Raw genomic sequence first — 17,261 nt, 5'->3', positions numbered from 1 at the left:
TAATTATTCTGAGAGCTGCACAGAGATTTGGAATCCAAATACCAATAAAAATTGGGTTTTACCACTGCATAGAGTAGGCTTTTCAGGGAAGTGAAAGGCTTTCCTGAGCCTAATTATCTGCCTCCCAGGCAACATTTTGAGGCTACAGAACAAATAATAGCCTGGAGCTCATCTGGCCCTCAACAAAGGGTCAAAAATGACCTCAGGGAAGAAGTGAAAGATACAGTCCCATATATGTATTTGGCTGAAAACCAAAAGGAAAAGCAACAGACCTTGCAGATTCAGGGTATTAATTCACATTGACAAAGGGATTAAAATTGCATGGCTGAAACAATTATCATTGCTAGCTGTCTGTACCATCTTACTCCCAGAGATCACCAGTCCTCTATCAGGTGGCTGAACCACAAATCAAGCAGATCCAAAACTGCCAGAGTTTGCAGCTTGGTATATTAAAGTAAGCTGAAAGTGGTGTCAGTTTAATATGCCAGGTTATAAATTGTATGGTTCAGTTTGTGCAGGCAGCAACCACAAAGGGAAAGGAGCATGAGATGAGACAGCTAGTGGCAGTAATCTCTTCCACTGCCCAAATTTAATCTGTGATTAGAATCAGGACTAAATACAGGACTAGTGCTCTTACTAAAAGGCAGAGCATCTCACTTGATAATGAGAGTCTCAGTTCCACCATCTTCAGTGGTGGGAGAACCAAAGAGAAAAAGATAATACAGTAATTACTGTCAATGTTAGAGCATTAAAGGAAGCTAACACTACTAATTCATTTTTGTTTTCTCTATCCAGCGCTTTGACAGTGTTGCTGAAATAGTAGAGAATCATCAGCGCACATCCCTCGTTCTAATTGACAGCCAAAACAACACAAAAGACTCAACAAAACTGAAACATATTGTAAGAGTTTCATAATCAAACTGAACTGCTGAGAACAAGATTTTCTTAATCACTTCCTGCAACATCCCAAAATTTGTGGATCAGGTATTAAAGAAGATTATCCAAAGTGATGGAGAATATTCTTTAAGAACATCCACTGAATAGTAAGAGACGCAGTTCATAAAGTTCAACCCCGTGTCATTTTATCAGAAAAACATTCAGATTTAACAGAAGAAGCCAAAGCAGACATAGTCTTATCTGTGGTTTGCATCTATGACAACATGGGTATTCAAAGTCACGTCAACAACAACTGCATACTGCAGCCTGGTTCCTTGACTGCTATTTAAAGATAGAGTTCCTGTAGGACATTCTCACTTTAAAAGTGAGAAGACTCAGTGACCTACTCATTCCACTTGTTAAATTTACCACACATCACAGCTTTCAGAAATTTCCTTGTAAAGTGCACAGCTCCAGAAGTTAGAGCAACTAAACCTAAGGTACCACTGTGTACAAGCTGAAAGTAGGACTGTACTTCATGTGATTAGTGGCAATAAAGCTGCCTGAATTTTTGAGATTAATGAACACGCATTGTCCTTTTCCTCAGCTTTACTCTCGGTGCTTCATTAATATTTTTGTTTGTATTTTCAACGTGCAAATAAAATTAAAAATATTGTAAAGTCAGTAATGTATGGAAGTATTACTGGCTGACACTTGTTAGCATCTTTCCAACAAGAAAGGGTCAATTCACTATCTCTGATTTGTTTTTAATGTATACATTTGTGTAAGCTCATTCACAAATTCTGTTGTTATGAAACCTATCATTTTTTACATCTCTAGCATACACATTTGGCTTAATAATTCTTAAAATCTGCTGTCCTCAAATTATTACTATTGAAGGCCTGAGCAAATTGCTTCATTGTTAAACTAACTCAATTCTTGCAGAATCAGTTTTAACAGACAAAAAATAACTTTTTGTAAACCTGTTCTATCACATTAATTTACTTATTCTATTACTGTGAACAAACTCTGTCATGTCCACAAAGGATAAAGATTCAAAAAAGGTTTGGGGCAAGCGGTGAAAATTTAATTGATGCTGTATAAACAGTTTAAATGGAGGGAATCTCAGCTGGTAAAACCTAAAGACAAATGCAGTACAATAAAGCACAATTCACTAAATTTTAGATTTACGCTTTATAATCTTTGTACATCAATTGCACCAATGAAAAACTCCTTAGGAACTGTTGTTAATTAGTTCAAAAGGTGTTTTATTTCACTAGATTTGAAAACTCATCAATCAAGGTTTTTTCCAAAACTGACACTCTATATACATCTGCTCTGTTCTTTTTGTTCTAGATCAGGCAGTATTCTCTAAGATTGTCAGTAAAGCATTTAAACTGGGCTCAAACTTGGGCCCAGATCTGTAAGGTTGATAGAGGTCTCAGCAAGTCACCTGTAGCTGTATTCTGCAACTACTTTCTTGTGATTTTGAGCAATTACTTCTAAAAATAATGCAACTGTTTTCTAGAATTAACTGCTTACTAATAGAAGAAAGATGTTCAGCACATAGCTGTCTACCTTGCTAGGCCTGTTTCTTTCCTGTGCAATACAGGTTAATACTTATTCCATATGTGAAGCAAATGAGATACTGTCAGGTAAGGAAATATGTACATACAGACTTTACACAAACCTTATTATATACTATTTACAGTACTGCATAAATTCTGTGTTTAATATGTTATTCAATTAGTATTAATTAGTGTTATACTATTACTATGCTTAGTACTAGTGTAAGCTTTAGATCATAAAGACTGCAAAGTCAAGGCCTCAAAATTAACAAAAGGCAAAGTTACTGCTGCATCTACAAGCCTGATTTACTCCTTCATGTGTATTCTCATATCTTTTAATTAAATCAAACATCTCTTCAGAAGGTTACCATTTCAAGCAATACTCACAACGGACAATATTCCATGAATAAGCTGCCACTTCATACTTAGCTTTCTTCCCATTCACATACAGTCCTTGCCTTACTCACTCATATGCTCCACAGCATTTAACCTTTGTTCTTAAAACAACTGTTTGTTTCTGGTTGGTCTTTATATGATGCTCCTCACAAAAGTATCATCTAGGTTCTTCATATATATTTTCTCTGAAGTAAAGATATGGTATCACTGTCATTCTACAACTGGGGAGAAAAAGGCATGGAAAAGTGAAACTCAAGTGTAGCTGTGGGCTTCCATTTGCTAGACTAAGTACCAGATTTTTCAAAGTAATGAGCAATACTGAGCACTTCATATACTCAGAGCACTGCAGCCACTGACCTTCAGCTCTAAGCATTCAGCACTCGCACTACGTTATTTCATGGCTGATCTACAAATACCATAATATGCTCCAGATAACCATTCATCCCAAAACTCTTTTCCTTTTACCAGTTCTCTGCCCTATTACACGGGTACTTTACAATTTCATCAACAAAATGAGGCAAGGATTTAACAGGCAATACCTTCTTCCACAAAACAATCCATTCATCCTGAGATGAGAACATCCTAGGCACAAAATGAGGCCTCATGCAAAAAACCACAACAGTATGCACTCACGCATTTCATATGCTCATGGTGTTGTACGGGAAGCAAAATAGTTACTTTGCTTCCACTACCCAATTAGTTTTATAACTGATTGGGGCAGCCTGCAGTGTAGACATATTCTGAAACAAGATCTAAGCTGGAAAGAAGAAAGTTTTGTGTGGGAGGAGCAAAAGATCTACATTTTCCAAGAACCTCAGATATACTAGTACTGAGGCTGGGGCATGTTATGTTAAAAATACTGGCCATATTGATTCAACAGCCAATACTGAATCTAAGGAATGGTAACTTGATGAAATACTGTACCTGAAACTTTCTTACAACTGCTACAGTGCCAGCATCTGCCACTAGTTAAAGCTGTGAAGTGTTCTCACCAGGTAGCAGGTATTTTAGTCTGATCTCTGACAGATCAACACCTCTCCCCCTATATTGCTTTGTTATTATTATATACATTTATGGTCTGGAAAACTGTTATTAACTGAAGACCTAAAAAGACAAAGGAAAGAGTAAAATAAATTATAGAACTAAAAATCTGGCTTTAAAATGAAGTTAGAACAATTTTTTTTCTTGTTTGAGAATTCAGGGCAAACTAGCACACTTACTAGGGTACATAAGAGATGAAGTCTTTTCTGCCTACCTGATACAGAAATGAGAGTACAATGAGTATTGCAAATTATTCCTGTCAATGTTGTTCCATGAAAGGAGTAAGAACGTGCATTCTCAAAAATTTGAGTGTTCAGGCATGCAAGTTAGTTACAAAACTACATTCTTCCTTCAGTCTAAATCACCAGCAGCAGGCAGAGATTCTTATGAAATGTTGTAAAAAAAAGTCTCACATGACAACAGCCCTGGAACAAATGTTAAACACAAGTTTTTTGTTAAAATGTTGGAATTATTGAAGTAGAAAAAATGAGTTACTGATGTTATAAAGAATACACAATGGGCTAGATTTTAGGCCTCCTTTAAGGCCACTTTACATAGTCAGAAACACACAAACACTGTACAAATAAGGACTAGGCCACATCCATGTTTACATGTTTTTCTCATAGGAAGAACATTTGTTGACCCTGCTCTTACACCTATTTTTATGTCCCAAAACACAATAGCCAAGTTAGAGTTTTATCTTGCTATCTGCACAATATTACAAGCTATCTTAAAATATTACATTTGCAAAGTCAAACAATCAAAAATCAAATGGTTTTCAAATCGAGAAAACTGTGCAACCTTAATTTGTCACATCAGCAATATCTATTACAATACAGGCATTAAATATATGATCATTTACTGTTTTTCCATATAGATTTATATAATTCATTTAGTTCAGAAGTGATACTTTGGGGATAAATCATAGTTGTGTAATGACAGACTGTTGTTTGTAGGGTGCCTTGCCCACTTGCTGGAGAAGCTGAGAAAGGTGTAAAGAAACATTGCAGGAGTCTGCCTGTAGAAAGGTAGCCTCATACAGTTAAGGCAGTTGAACATTTTATTCAAGAACTGTGTATCATCCCTGCACTCCCTGCACCATTTACACATCCGCTGTGATGCTGGTCAGTTTGTTTAAGCCTAACTTTCTACTGATGATCTGTAACTGTGATCTTTAATACCTCATTTAATGGAAGTCTGACCTGCGATTCCTTGGAATGTGATCTACAGCAGTGCCAAACTCTTAAGACTTCAAATGAAGCATTATACAAAAGCTCATAATAAAAAAAGAAATCTATACTCAGAACAATACTTGAGCAATGTGCATTAAATAATACAGGAACATAGTTAAGAGTGGGGAAACAAAATATTAAATCACTGCTCATTAGTGAGCAACAGTTCTCTGTACTGAATGAGAGATGTCCATGGATAAAGTAACACATGACAATGAATTAAGATCATATAAAGCAACCTTATTTCAACATTTCCTGATTTTACAGTGTTCTTCACAGTATTGTATAAGGCTCCCAAATTCATAGGAAAACAAACTGGTGAAAAAAAAAAGAAATGACAGTATGTTGACACCCTCATGATTCATCAATACAGAGAAAACCCTCTAACTCCACAGCAAGACTTCTACCTCAGTGTTAAGTAACTGGTAACAAAAATCTGTCATCCTTGGTAAACCAGCACCAAGTAGGTAAGTTTTAGCAACAAACTTCACAGATATTTCTGCCAGAAACGGCAACTGCAGTGTCTGGGATTCAGGGGTTCAATTTCTGGATTTATAGGAGAGCAAGCCAAGGTAGCCAACAGATCTTTTCAACCCAAAAAGCTTAATGCTTGTTCATAATGCCTTTTCTAACAAACTTCCTCATCACTACACTAGTCTTCTTCAAAGTTCCTGTCAGAACTCATGTCACAGTTCAAGCACACTTTGTAGCACAAAATGAGCCAATTTTGATATATAAAGCACTCCAACTGCATAGTAATTCAACCCAAACTATGCTGTCTTGACTGGCTCAGGTAATTAAACTGACTCCTATATGTAGCTCTCTAGCTACAGAGCTGGCATGCATCTCCCTGCCCATGGTCACATTAAGAAAAAAAGCATATCTAAGTACCAAAGGTTTTTTTTTAATCATTTTCATTGTAACCTTTTTTTTAAATGTAACATGAATCTAATTCTGTTCCCAGTGACATCCCTAAGGGACTTCTAGTTACTTCACTGACAGCAGGTCAAGCTCCACTTTCACATTATGGAAACAGTCACAGAGAACTACCATTGGACTTGCATACAATCTAAAATCTCAGTGATTTAAATGCCCCAGCCTTTTCCAAGTCCAGTACTCAATCTTGACAATTTTTTTCCATCAATACTTTTGGAAGCTGACTTACACACCTAAGATGTAATCTTCCAGTACTTCGGCAAAACTCTGTGACGACACCTATGCTGTTGCGTAGCACAGCATTCGGCTGCAAACCCAGAACACCCACTGCCAACTCTATTTGCCTGCAGAACATGTGTAAAGCTGGCTTTGGAAACACCTTGCCCGCATTCTTCACCAAGGGAAAATTTAGAGTGCACTGGGTAGATATGAGCACCTTTCCTGGCAAGCTTACTTGACCAGTGTAGATGGGTCCCAGCACTCTTCGCAACCTCAAGATCTCCCATCTGACCTTGCAGTGATGATATCCATAAAAAAGTTATTCAAGCTCTTCCTTGAACATGTCCCATGAGCTTCATGAAGGACGACACCATCAGCTACAAGGGAAGACGTGAACTGTACACTGCCTCACCTCTCAATCAAACTGCATGTAAGGGCTAATATGGACACCAAGTGCCATACGCTAAGGGCACTCCCACTGAAGGCTCACTCCAGCTTCTGGATTCATTAAGAATCTGGAGGACAAAGACTCCATCATCACTATGGATCAGATAAGGAACTTTGTTCACATACCCTCATATGAACATTAAGCAAAGTGAAGCTCATTCTCCTTCGCTGCTTATCCTTACAATAACAAATAGGAAGCAAGCAGGCTCCTGGGAGTATTACCCTACTGGCCATTAAAATGAGGGAGGAATAACTGAAGCCTGGGTTTTGCCAAATGCCAAATACCCTAAAAGCAGTTCATCTGAGTATGCAACAGTAGAAACTACTATGTAGTCATTGTGAGGACACATTACTTTCACCTGTAAAAAAATTATTATCCAGCTACGGGCCTGAAATGTTGCTTTACACTTCATTATATGCTGCCCCTCTTACAGGGTTTGTGCCAGACATAGTATAAAACAAAATAGAAATATTTTCTATAAATGCTCATAGTCATATTCTGTAAACACAAGTTATATCAAATTTAATAGTGACAGAGTCAATACAGATTAGGAATGTTCACCATTCTTAAACACCATATACATTATGAATATATATACTGTATATTTTCAACTGATTCCATCCTCAGGCTCACTGTATTAAACACAATCGTAACATGTTTTATTAATTTATATGAAAAATACTTCACTAAGAAAGTAGACAAACTGCACAGAAATAGTACAAGTGTCATGTGCATAGCAGTATAGCTTAAAGCATTCACATATGGCTTTGTTTAAATGAAACTATTGGGGAAATGGCCCTATTTGGACCTATGGTTACACAGTTGACATAATGTAAACTGCTTCACATCTTTTAGGCACTTGCTAACAATAGTGTTCAATCCCTGAAAAACAAAATCAAGAGCTAACAAGTGAAAAAAAATCCCAGGATAACAGCTGTGTGTAGTTGAAAAAAAATTTAAAAATTGGTTTTAGTAGTGCATGCACAGAACTGAAAAATAAGGGGGGGGGGGATAACTTCTGTGCAAAAATTATACCAAATAACTGAAAAGTATAAAAATATTTACATGTTTAGGTTTCTTAAATATGTACAGAACAAAAGCCCTGAAGACTCATTCCATAGAATAAAAATATAGGACATGATAGTAGTAACAAAAAATAATATATATTTTTATGGAATTGTATTTTCAATTAGTTACAAGTTATCTAAACCACAAAGCTCCTTGATGTATCTCAAAGCTTGATGCCAACAGAGAATCTGTTCCTCCTTTTAAAATATAACCATCTTGCACTATATTTAAATTTCAGTTACAATACTGAAATACAAAACAAAATGACTTGCGTATCATAATTCAACTAGATTCTCTTTTTAAAAGGTGTACTGCATGGTATTTAAAATTTATTTTCTTCACTGGTCATCATTACATTAATGAATTCCAATCTCGAGTAGCCTCCATCAGATGCCTCTGTCCATGTCCTACCCAATTATCCTGATTGTCAAATATTCTACCGCAAAACCAGCAGCTAAACTTAGCTTTCAAGGTGTTATCAGAGGTAGTTTTCACAATCTGATAATTGTTTTTGCTAGTCTTTTTCAGTGTCAATTTTAACACAAATCTTTCTTTTACAGGGCTAATAGGTTTTATTGTCCTGTGCCTCTTTTGAGAAAGATCATCAGTAGTTAGGTCCAAAGGATTGCAGAAAGCTGGCTCCAGAAGAGCTTCAATAGTTCTTTTTGACAATGAAACCTTAAGAACATGTCCTTTAAATTTAGCAATGGTTTTCATTACATTTACAACTTCTGGAACATCAGCATCAGGATGGTTAAGTACAACAACTGGTTGATTTCTCCGAGGGCATTTCACAAGCTGTTTAGAATTAAAAGGAAGTAGTTTCAAAGTCCTCACAGTTTCTTTTGATGCCCTTGGTTTATAAGGGCCACCTGACTCACTAACAACTCCAGTTTGATTCTTTTCCTTACACTTTCTGTGCAATGTTACTTTCTTTCTTGGAGGTTCTGAGTAATTATCCTTTCTTTTTCGTTTGAAATTCTTGTTTCTTTGCAAAACCACAGTTTCTGAATTTTTAGGCCCAGTTCGTTTTAAACGAGGTTTTACTTTTGTAATTCTGTTTCTGGTGCTCCATGTGGACTTCTGACTACCAAAGCTATTCCTATTGTTAGCTGTTATTACTTGCGTACTCTTGGCAGAAGCTTTTTGCAACCGTGTCCCTGCAGGTTTGGCAGAATGTACAGGTTCTACAGGACGAATACAACATGCTGGATTAGAGCTTGCCACAGAGGCATTTGCTGGCATTAACCTACCTGGTAAGATTAAGGCATCACTAGAAGTAAGATTAGCTTGTTTCTGTGCTAGTGCAGGAGTAAGGGACTGCATGTTGTCCAACTGTAGTGAGGGCACTGAGCTGCCTACTGACCGATTTGCAGCAGCCAGTGACTCCGAAGTAGAAGTCTTAATTTTCACCAAAAGCTTTTGTTGCATGGCTCCAGTTTTCTTTGGTTGACAATTTTGATAATAAGCATTATCCTGAAAAACACTATGTTTATGTACTACAGGCTTGTTTGGTGTCATACATTTCAGAAAAACTGCCTGCTGTCCATCAGGCAAAAGCGCATAAACATGTTGTTTCTGTTGAACTTCCTGTTCTTTTACTGACTCCAAGGAACGAAAGACAGCATCCTGATGCTCTGTTAACACTTTCACAGAAGAAATTCCTTTCATAGATGACTCGGACGAGTTTGGAATTACAAGAGGTCCTTTGAATGGCATGCTATTCGATGAGTCGTTTGCTGTACTACATGCTCTCCTACTACCGGAACTTCTTATACTTCTAAAACTGTCATTTCTCACATCCGTTTTTGAAGCTGGTATGGTTATTTTACCATATTCTCTAGATGCAACTCTTCCTAAAACCTGAGAACTATCACTAGGGACATTTGCAACTGTTCCAATTGCCCCACTAAAAGTCAAAATCATTCCAGGTCCTTTATTTAAAACAAAAGATGCGGGTACACCTTTAGTCAAATGACCATCCGATGAACTGGTGGATGGAAGAGATTTTCCTGAAACAACCTGTAGTCCGGGCTGGTTAGCAAGGTGCAAAGGTACAAAAAATCCTGATGGTGGGGACTGAACTAGAAGGGTTTTCTTCTGTTCTTGATGAACTGGTGAAAAGCTACTAGGATTTTGGGTTGTAGACCACATTTTATCTTTTATTAACTGCTGCGTCACGATTGCATCTGCATGGGTTTTAAGCAACGTACCAGCACCTGCAGTTCTGGATAATTTATCCACTCCCTGTGAATCAAATGATGCTCTGGGTATCTTTCTTTCTTTCCCACAATGTATACCTTCATTTGTGCTACATCTTGAGTTCAACTCTCTCTTATACAAATGAAAGCCTACATTAGCTGGAGGCCTCTGAAACCCACATGCAGTTGCTGAGCTCTTTAAATGCATAAAGGTTTTATTTCCTGTCTCATGACTGGAGAGCAACTTGTCAGAACACAGTTTTACACAGTTATTTGACTTGCTATGGGATTCTTGCTGAGTAGTTGCTTTCACTTTTAACACATCTTGCAATAACTGGTTTATTTCAGGTGACAAATAATTAGCTGCCTGTTCACTCTGTAATGAGAAAACTGATGTGATTTTAGGCATTAAGGCTGAGTTAACACAATCAGAGGCATTTTCTTGAAATTTCTCCGCTACATTCTCAAAGCCTTGATTTATGTTAGTGTCCAAATACTGCTGGCCACTACTATGCTGGTCTTCCATAAAACACTCTCTGTCAATAACACATTTAGATTGGCTTTTAGAAGATATACAATTATTCTTAGTGTTTATGTGTCCATAAGTTTTATTAATATTTGACTGAGGTGACACAATTTTTTCTGGTTTTAAGCCTTTCACTGACTCTGAAAATGAAGATGCAGATTCACCTCTCCTACTGTTTTGAAAAGAAAGTGTTTTGCTGGATATAAATTCTTTAGTTTTGTCATCTGTTGACATCCAAATGCTACACTGGTTATCTGAAGTGTCCATTTTAGAATAATTATGGAAAGAAAGCAACCCTTCATTAGAAGAATCAACTGAAGGCGAATAATACAGATTATTAGTTCCATTACTATTGTTCAGGCCACCATTTTGTATTTTCAATTCAGGAAAGAAGGGCATTTTCATAGGGTCATAATGAAGCGTATTTGTAATAGTAGGTGGTAATACCTGAGGATGACTTGGAGGACTATAGCTCCCCCATGAGATATTACTTCGAGTTCCAACTTTTGTCACCTCATCACATGGAGGCACAGTTGAGCCCAACTTCATTTGCAAATGATTTGAACTTTTTTCCACAGCTACATTAGAAGGTGCTACAGTTTGGGAAATGCTTCTACCATACAATAAGGAGTTATTTTGTTTTTCCACTTTTGTTTTTCCTGAATGAGGAGCAGAAAAAGAAAATGGAGTAGAGGTTAATGGGTGAACAGAATTGTTCTTCAAGGTTGTCTGATCAGTCATATGTGATATAGCACCTGAAGACAAGCTACAGGGATCAGCAGTCTGTAGCAAAGATGTAGAGCCATCTTTAACTGGATCAGCTTTCTGACCCAACAAATGTGAGTTTTGCTTACTGGTAGGTAATAATTTTATAACAATATGTTGCTTTCCATCTACCATTTTAAATCCCATAAATTTAGCACTGTAATTTGCTGGAACAGATATTTTATTGTTTTTGACCATCAATACCGTGGGCCCATGAACAGCATTCTTCAGTAATCCCAGGCCATAACTTGTTCCATCATCTGCTTTATTGTACTGTGCAGTAGTAGACAACATTCCACCTGTGAAGTTATGCTTTTCAGTATATAAAAGTTCATCTTTTTCTTCATTTGTTTCCACATCTCTTACAAACTGGTTCAGCTCCTCAGGTTTCAGGTGGATTTTATTCATACTTCTTAATATTTGTGAATTTTTTTCTTCCGTATTGTCACTTCCACTGCTTATTTTTTTGCGTCTCCACAGTGCTTTCTTTGATGTTCCTGTTTTATACCTTCTTAACACGAGCTTTAATCCTGCTGAAGTCTTTACTATTCTTTTCTCGCATTTATCCTTTTCCAGTTTTTCTTTTGCATACAGGTGGTCTCTGTGCAAAGCTATAATGTGTTTTAAAAGATAATCTTTCCGTGGCGTGCTGTAACTGCAGTATTGACAACCAAAAGGAAACGTACCAGTATGGACAAGAAGATGTTTCTGGAACTCCTCTTTTGTAAAGCTTATGTGATGGCATTTTCCACATTTATATGGAACCTCATTATGCCTGTGAATGTGCTGAACAAACGTGCCCACATCCTGGGTAGAAAACCCACATTTTTCACATTGAAAGTGACCATTTACACAATGCTTTGCTGTGAAGTGTTTTGTCAAATCCAACAGAGTGTACATATGCTCATCATTACAGAGCTCACATTTTACTAAAGTGCTGCGATGGGTGCGTCTATGCTGTTTAAATGACTGAAAGTCATTAGCTGAGAAGTTACACATTTCACAAGGATACAAAGGCAACTCGCCATAGTGTAACAGCTGAAAATGTTTCTGTAGATCATTTGGGCTGTATCGAACATTATCCTTGCACTTTGTACAAGTGAAATTAAGTATCTTTGCTGTCGTTTTCAACCCTTCCTCAAATTGCACTTCTGGTTTATTTTGCAAGTGACTTCCCTCTGAACAATTGGGATTGCTTCCGTTTATTTTCTCTAGATTTAAAGACTTCCTTGCAGTTTGCTGTTTACACTGAAATAGTTTTCTAAATTTATCAACTTCATGTTTCATTAATACTTCATTTGGAATGTTCACCTTGGGCAAATCAATTTTCACATTTTTCAGTTCATAAGAGAGACTGACATCTACAATTGTTGGTTGAGGCATCATACTCAAAGTATCATTCACCTGTGCTTTTTCCAAAGTAGGATCCATAGAAAGTTTCTTTGCAGCATTGCAGTTTAACAAATTAATTTTCTTTTTATCACAAAAAATCTGTTCCTTCTCAGACGGCATGATTTTAAGTATTCCTTCTCTTTTTTTAACGAATTCTTGAGATTAGTCTTAGTTCCTGCAGCAAACTACTGTGCTGAATTATCCTCAGGGTTCTAGAACTTCCCCATTTTATTCTCCTGAAATTAGAGAACAAACATAGCAAATATTATTTTTAAAGATAATGCAATTAGAACACTCACTACAATTCATCAGTGAACACACGACAATCTTTGAAGTCATTGCTATAATACCATTTGAGAGAAAAAAGCATGAGGCAAAAAAGAGGCACTGTATTATAACTTTATTTTTTAAAAAACAAAATATTTATAAAGTGGGGAAAAAAAGCTTTAAGGGACATCTACTGAAAAAGAGGAAAACATTTTGATACTTCATGCCATCAACCTTTGTCCCACTATGACACACTGTAAGCATCAGAACTTTTAAGATTTTCTCTTTTAAACGAAGTTAGCACTTACTCAGGATCTGATAAACCCAGGTTTTCATGCAAATATAAACTCAATACCTCCTCTGTGACATGGATCATTAATTGTGCCTAGCTGAAGTACTAAAAACAAGTCAAATTCAACTTTTTTTTTTTTTAACTAATAAAGGCTGTTACTCTCATAGTAGCTAACTATTGCCCTTAAAAAGAAAAAAAAAAAATCCTGAACAAAAAGATTTCCCTCACTAATGGAGAAATGACCTTTATCAACACACACACACACACACACACACACAAAAAGGCCAAACCAGCTCATTCGCAATGAATGCTTCACGACGCCACCTTTAGTATCACATAATGAAAGTGTAATAGTAGAAAGTAGCCAATAGATAGAAGTTTAATTTTGTTTCTCACCATATGTTCCTGCGTATAGGTCAATCTTTTTCAGAACATGAGTATGACTACCAACAGTACTTCTCTATGGATTAAAAGGCTCAAACTGGTATTGTCAGTATCATTCTCTTTCTACAGACTTAATGTCAGCTATTCTATAGCAGGCTGCACCGACAATTTATGCTGAAGTCTACGCTCAAACAACACTCCCACATGTCAGCATAAATCAGCAGAAATGGAATAGCACAGAAAATCATTTCCATTTCAAAAAGTGAAACTGAAAAGGAACAAGAAGCTGTACTCCACTCACTCTTTCCTAGTATATAGTATTTTTTACTAAATATTCTTTCCATAGTGGAAGAGCCATAGCGTCACTTTCTTCTTTAGTAGCAGAAGTTAGTAAAGCATTGGCTGAAATCTGATCAGCAGTTCTCGCTCCCCTATTCCCTTACCCACTCTGAAGAAATGCAGACTTGGAAGTCATTAGATCATCCTATTTATTAACATTTAAACTGAAAGAATGATCACATCCTCTCCTCACAGCATTGAGGCACAAGAGCTGCAAGCCATTATAAGCATGACCACTAAGGTCTTCCAAACATTTTCCCATAATCCTGTGAGATGGGAGTATCTAGTATTAAACATGTAAACACCCAACAGAAAAAAAGAAAAAAAAAAAAGGAGACTGAAATATTTTCAAGGCCATGTTTACGCATCCCAGTAGCAAGAAAAGCAAAACACATTTTTTAGTATATGTTTTATTGTATTCCTTAGAAAAAGATATTAGCAATTCTACGCAATTCTTGAAAATAAGCAAAACATCTCTACCTTTTATACAGACTTCGTTATCAATTATAATTCAATTAATTGCGCTCTTCAATTATGAGACCTCAAACGTTTCAACTACACATTTGATATTCAAAACAAACAAGTATAAGAAACCACATCACACTGGGAGTCTCTCAAAATTACAATGAAACACTTTATGCTCTTTTTTTTTCTTTTTTAATTGAACAACAATACATTTCCTGTCTTCCACACTGGAGATTAATACATGTGATATTACTCTACTTTTAGCCCTAAGAAAAGAACAATTCATATATATTACACTCCATTTGCACCAAAAAAATACTGTATCATAATGCCTTCTCCTGCCAGTGACAAATCCCTTGAGGTTGAACAGGAGCAAGCTAAACTCCAACATAAAGAATAAGTGACCAAAATATGACTTGGGAGTGTTGACTGAAGAACTTTTTTTAAATACAGAGATGCCACACATGAAGCTTACAGGTTGCATCATATAATACATCATCCCAATAATAGCAGCTTGTTGTTCAAATTAAAAGGGAATACTGTCAGATACTGAAACCTGAAATACTTACACAACTTACACTATAAAAACCAAAAGTGAATGCAGCATGCTGCAGAGAACAAACCTCAAGCTTTTAATGCGGGGCTGATGTGGTCCTCAGTTGGGCATCCTTTCATTAATTAGATAAAACATAAATATGTTCTGCAAAGTGTCTCAGCTGGACATACCCAAACTGTTTTGAGATCTTTAACTGATTAACCACAAAATAATAACAAAGTTTAATGGTAATTTGGATAGCATGCAACTATCTACAAACACCATCAACATAATAAATAAAACTATTAACTAGTATTATTAAAAAAATCCCAGGGATCTTTAAGTTTACTTTATCAAAGAAGAAGTCAAACTTACTCATTAAGAATAGACTAGACTTCAATTCTTCAACAGCCTTTTTAACATTTTTCCACTCACACAGAAGAGGTAAATATGTAAAACTTGGAAAAGGCCACAGTCAGGAGGAATACTGAAAAAAGGTCTGGAAACAAAAGGACAGATATTTTAAAAGGTATAAATAAAAGCATGACTGAAATCCTTCAATCTTATATTGTATCCATTTTTAAAACAGTGGAGAAGAAAAAATTGTAAATATGTACTACTTTCTCTCGCATCAGAGAACACCATTGAATACAATACAAATTCTAAATTTATGAGTGGGATTAACAGATTGCAATCAAACTCCTCCTAACCATTTTTTTTTTTTTTTTTAAATCTTCACTTTGCGAGTACTTCACAGGCATTCTTAACAGTGGTAAGTATAAAGGCTTAATAACTGTTAAAAAGAAGACAGAAAGCAGTAATTGGTACCTCAGTCCATCAAATTTTAACTTGAACCAAACAGAAGCTTGTCTTTGGAACAAAACAAAAAACAAGCCACAAAAATACTTCTTAAGCAATAATTGTAAAAAAAAAAAAAAAAGGAATAAATGTATCAAAGATAATTGTAATTTTCCAGAAAGTTTTGCAAAACTGAAGGGGAAAAAATGGTACATTCACAATATTTGAAACAAGTAAGTAGACTGTAAAACACATATCATGAATACAAACCCTGAAAATACATAAGCACGTGCTAAAGTTAACTCACACCAAAAAAAAAAAGTGCAAGTGTAAATCATTTCTGTGCCTTATTTTTTTCATCCCGGGGTGCTCCAATACGTTTTGTCAAAAAAAAAAAGGAGGGGGGGCACATGGAGGAAAAAAGTTTCAGTTACATAGTTTAAGCTAGTGAGAGACACTCCTAAGTTTGGTACTTTTTTTTAGTTTTTCCATTTAGAACAAAAAAATAAAAGTTCAAAATACATTTCCAGGCAGCTAGTATTTTCAACATTTCCGCAAAATCTGCTTACGCTCACTTAAACTTTACAGCATAAACATTGTTTTCCATCCTTGGTCCAATCCTGTACGTGCCTGCAAATTTTAGGCAGTGCCTCCATCTCCACAGAAACACGGACACACGCAGGAAGTTACAGGACTGGCTCCTCAGGAACTCAGAGCTGGATTTTTCTGACGTTCAGATACGATCTCTCCGACACGGCAAAACGTTTATTTCGCGAAAACGGCCGCCAGAGCGTCCCTCGGGCGGGCGAGGGCCAACGCCGCGGCACGGCGCACCCGCCGCCGGGGCAGACGCGAGCGCCCCCGGCCGCCCCGCCGCACCTGCGGGCGCCGCAGCCCCCGGCGCCCCGCAAACGCTTCCGCGCGGCGCCCCGCCGGCCCCGGCCCCGCCGCACGGACAGCGCTACTCGGGGGGGGGGGCTCAGGGCGAAGCGGGGCCGCGGCGGCACCTTCCCCCCGCCCCGGGACCAGCTTGGGGGCGGCGGTGGGGCCAAACGCGGCGCCTCCCGGCCGCTCCCCGAAATGGGGGGGGGGGGCTGCTTTTGGGGACGCCTTGAGGGACCCCCCCTCCCCCAGCTGCCCCCGGCCGCCTCGGCCCGGCCCGGCCCAGCGGGAGGGACCGCATGGTCTCGCGGGGCAGCGGCGCCCCCGCCCGCCGCCGTCGCCCGCGGGCCCCGGGGGGCGGCGGCGCTGCCCCGCGCCGCCCGGCGGAGGGATACGGCGGCCGCCGCGGCCATGCGGGACGGGGCGGCCCGGCCGCTCGCGGCGCGCCCGCCGGGGCCGGGCGCCGCCGGGGCTCGGCCGCCCCCCGCCCGCCCGGGCCGCCCGCGAGCCGCCCGCGGCGGGAGCGGCGGAGGGCGCGGGACTACTTGGCGGCGCAGCCCCGCCGCCCGGCGGCTTCCTGCCCCTCCGCGGGCGCGCACCTCCCGCCTGGGCCCCCGCACCGCGGCCGGGG

General features: G+C 38.4%; 2 protein-coding genes across 2 annotated transcripts in view; one reads left to right on the top strand and one right to left on the bottom strand.

The window, feature by feature from the left end:
- BLNK (B cell linker) overlaps positions 1-1,451 on the top strand; it is a 48,138-nt gene extending 46,687 nt beyond the window's left edge. Inside the window, exon 23 of the mRNA XM_067300086.1 lies at positions 796-1,451. Within this exon, the coding sequence (XP_067156187.1) occupies positions 796-915 (120 nt within the window). The 3' untranslated portion in view covers positions 916-1,451. The remainder of the gene's footprint in view (positions 1-795) is intronic.
- Positions 1,452-7,232: 5,781 nt separating this feature from the next.
- Positions 7,233-15,529, bottom strand: ZNF518A (zinc finger protein 518A). Its single transcript, XM_013951154.2, has 2 exons — positions 15,326-15,529; positions 7,233-12,904 (listed from the first exon to the last, which is right to left on the bottom strand). Exon 2 carries the CDS (start codon positions 12,786-12,788, stop codon positions 8,136-8,138), a length of 4,653 nt encoding a protein of 1,550 aa, XP_013806608.2. The 5' UTR covers positions 12,789-12,904; positions 15,326-15,529; the 3' UTR covers positions 7,233-8,135.
- Between the last annotated feature and the right edge of the window lie 1,732 nt (positions 15,530-17,261).

The sequence above is a fragment of the Apteryx mantelli genome, chromosome 7 (genome assembly GCF_036417845.1).
Source record: "Apteryx mantelli isolate bAptMan1 chromosome 7, bAptMan1.hap1, whole genome shotgun sequence".
NCBI classification, from domain to species: domain Eukaryota; kingdom Metazoa; phylum Chordata; class Aves; order Apterygiformes; family Apterygidae; genus Apteryx; species Apteryx mantelli.
This window is presented reverse-complemented; position numbering and strand designations above follow the sequence as displayed.

Coding starts and splice junctions, on each gene's coding strand:
- ZNF518A (XM_013951154.2), bottom strand. CDS start 12,788: ATGCCGTCTGAGAAGGAACAGATTTTTTGTGATAAAAAGAAAATTAAT.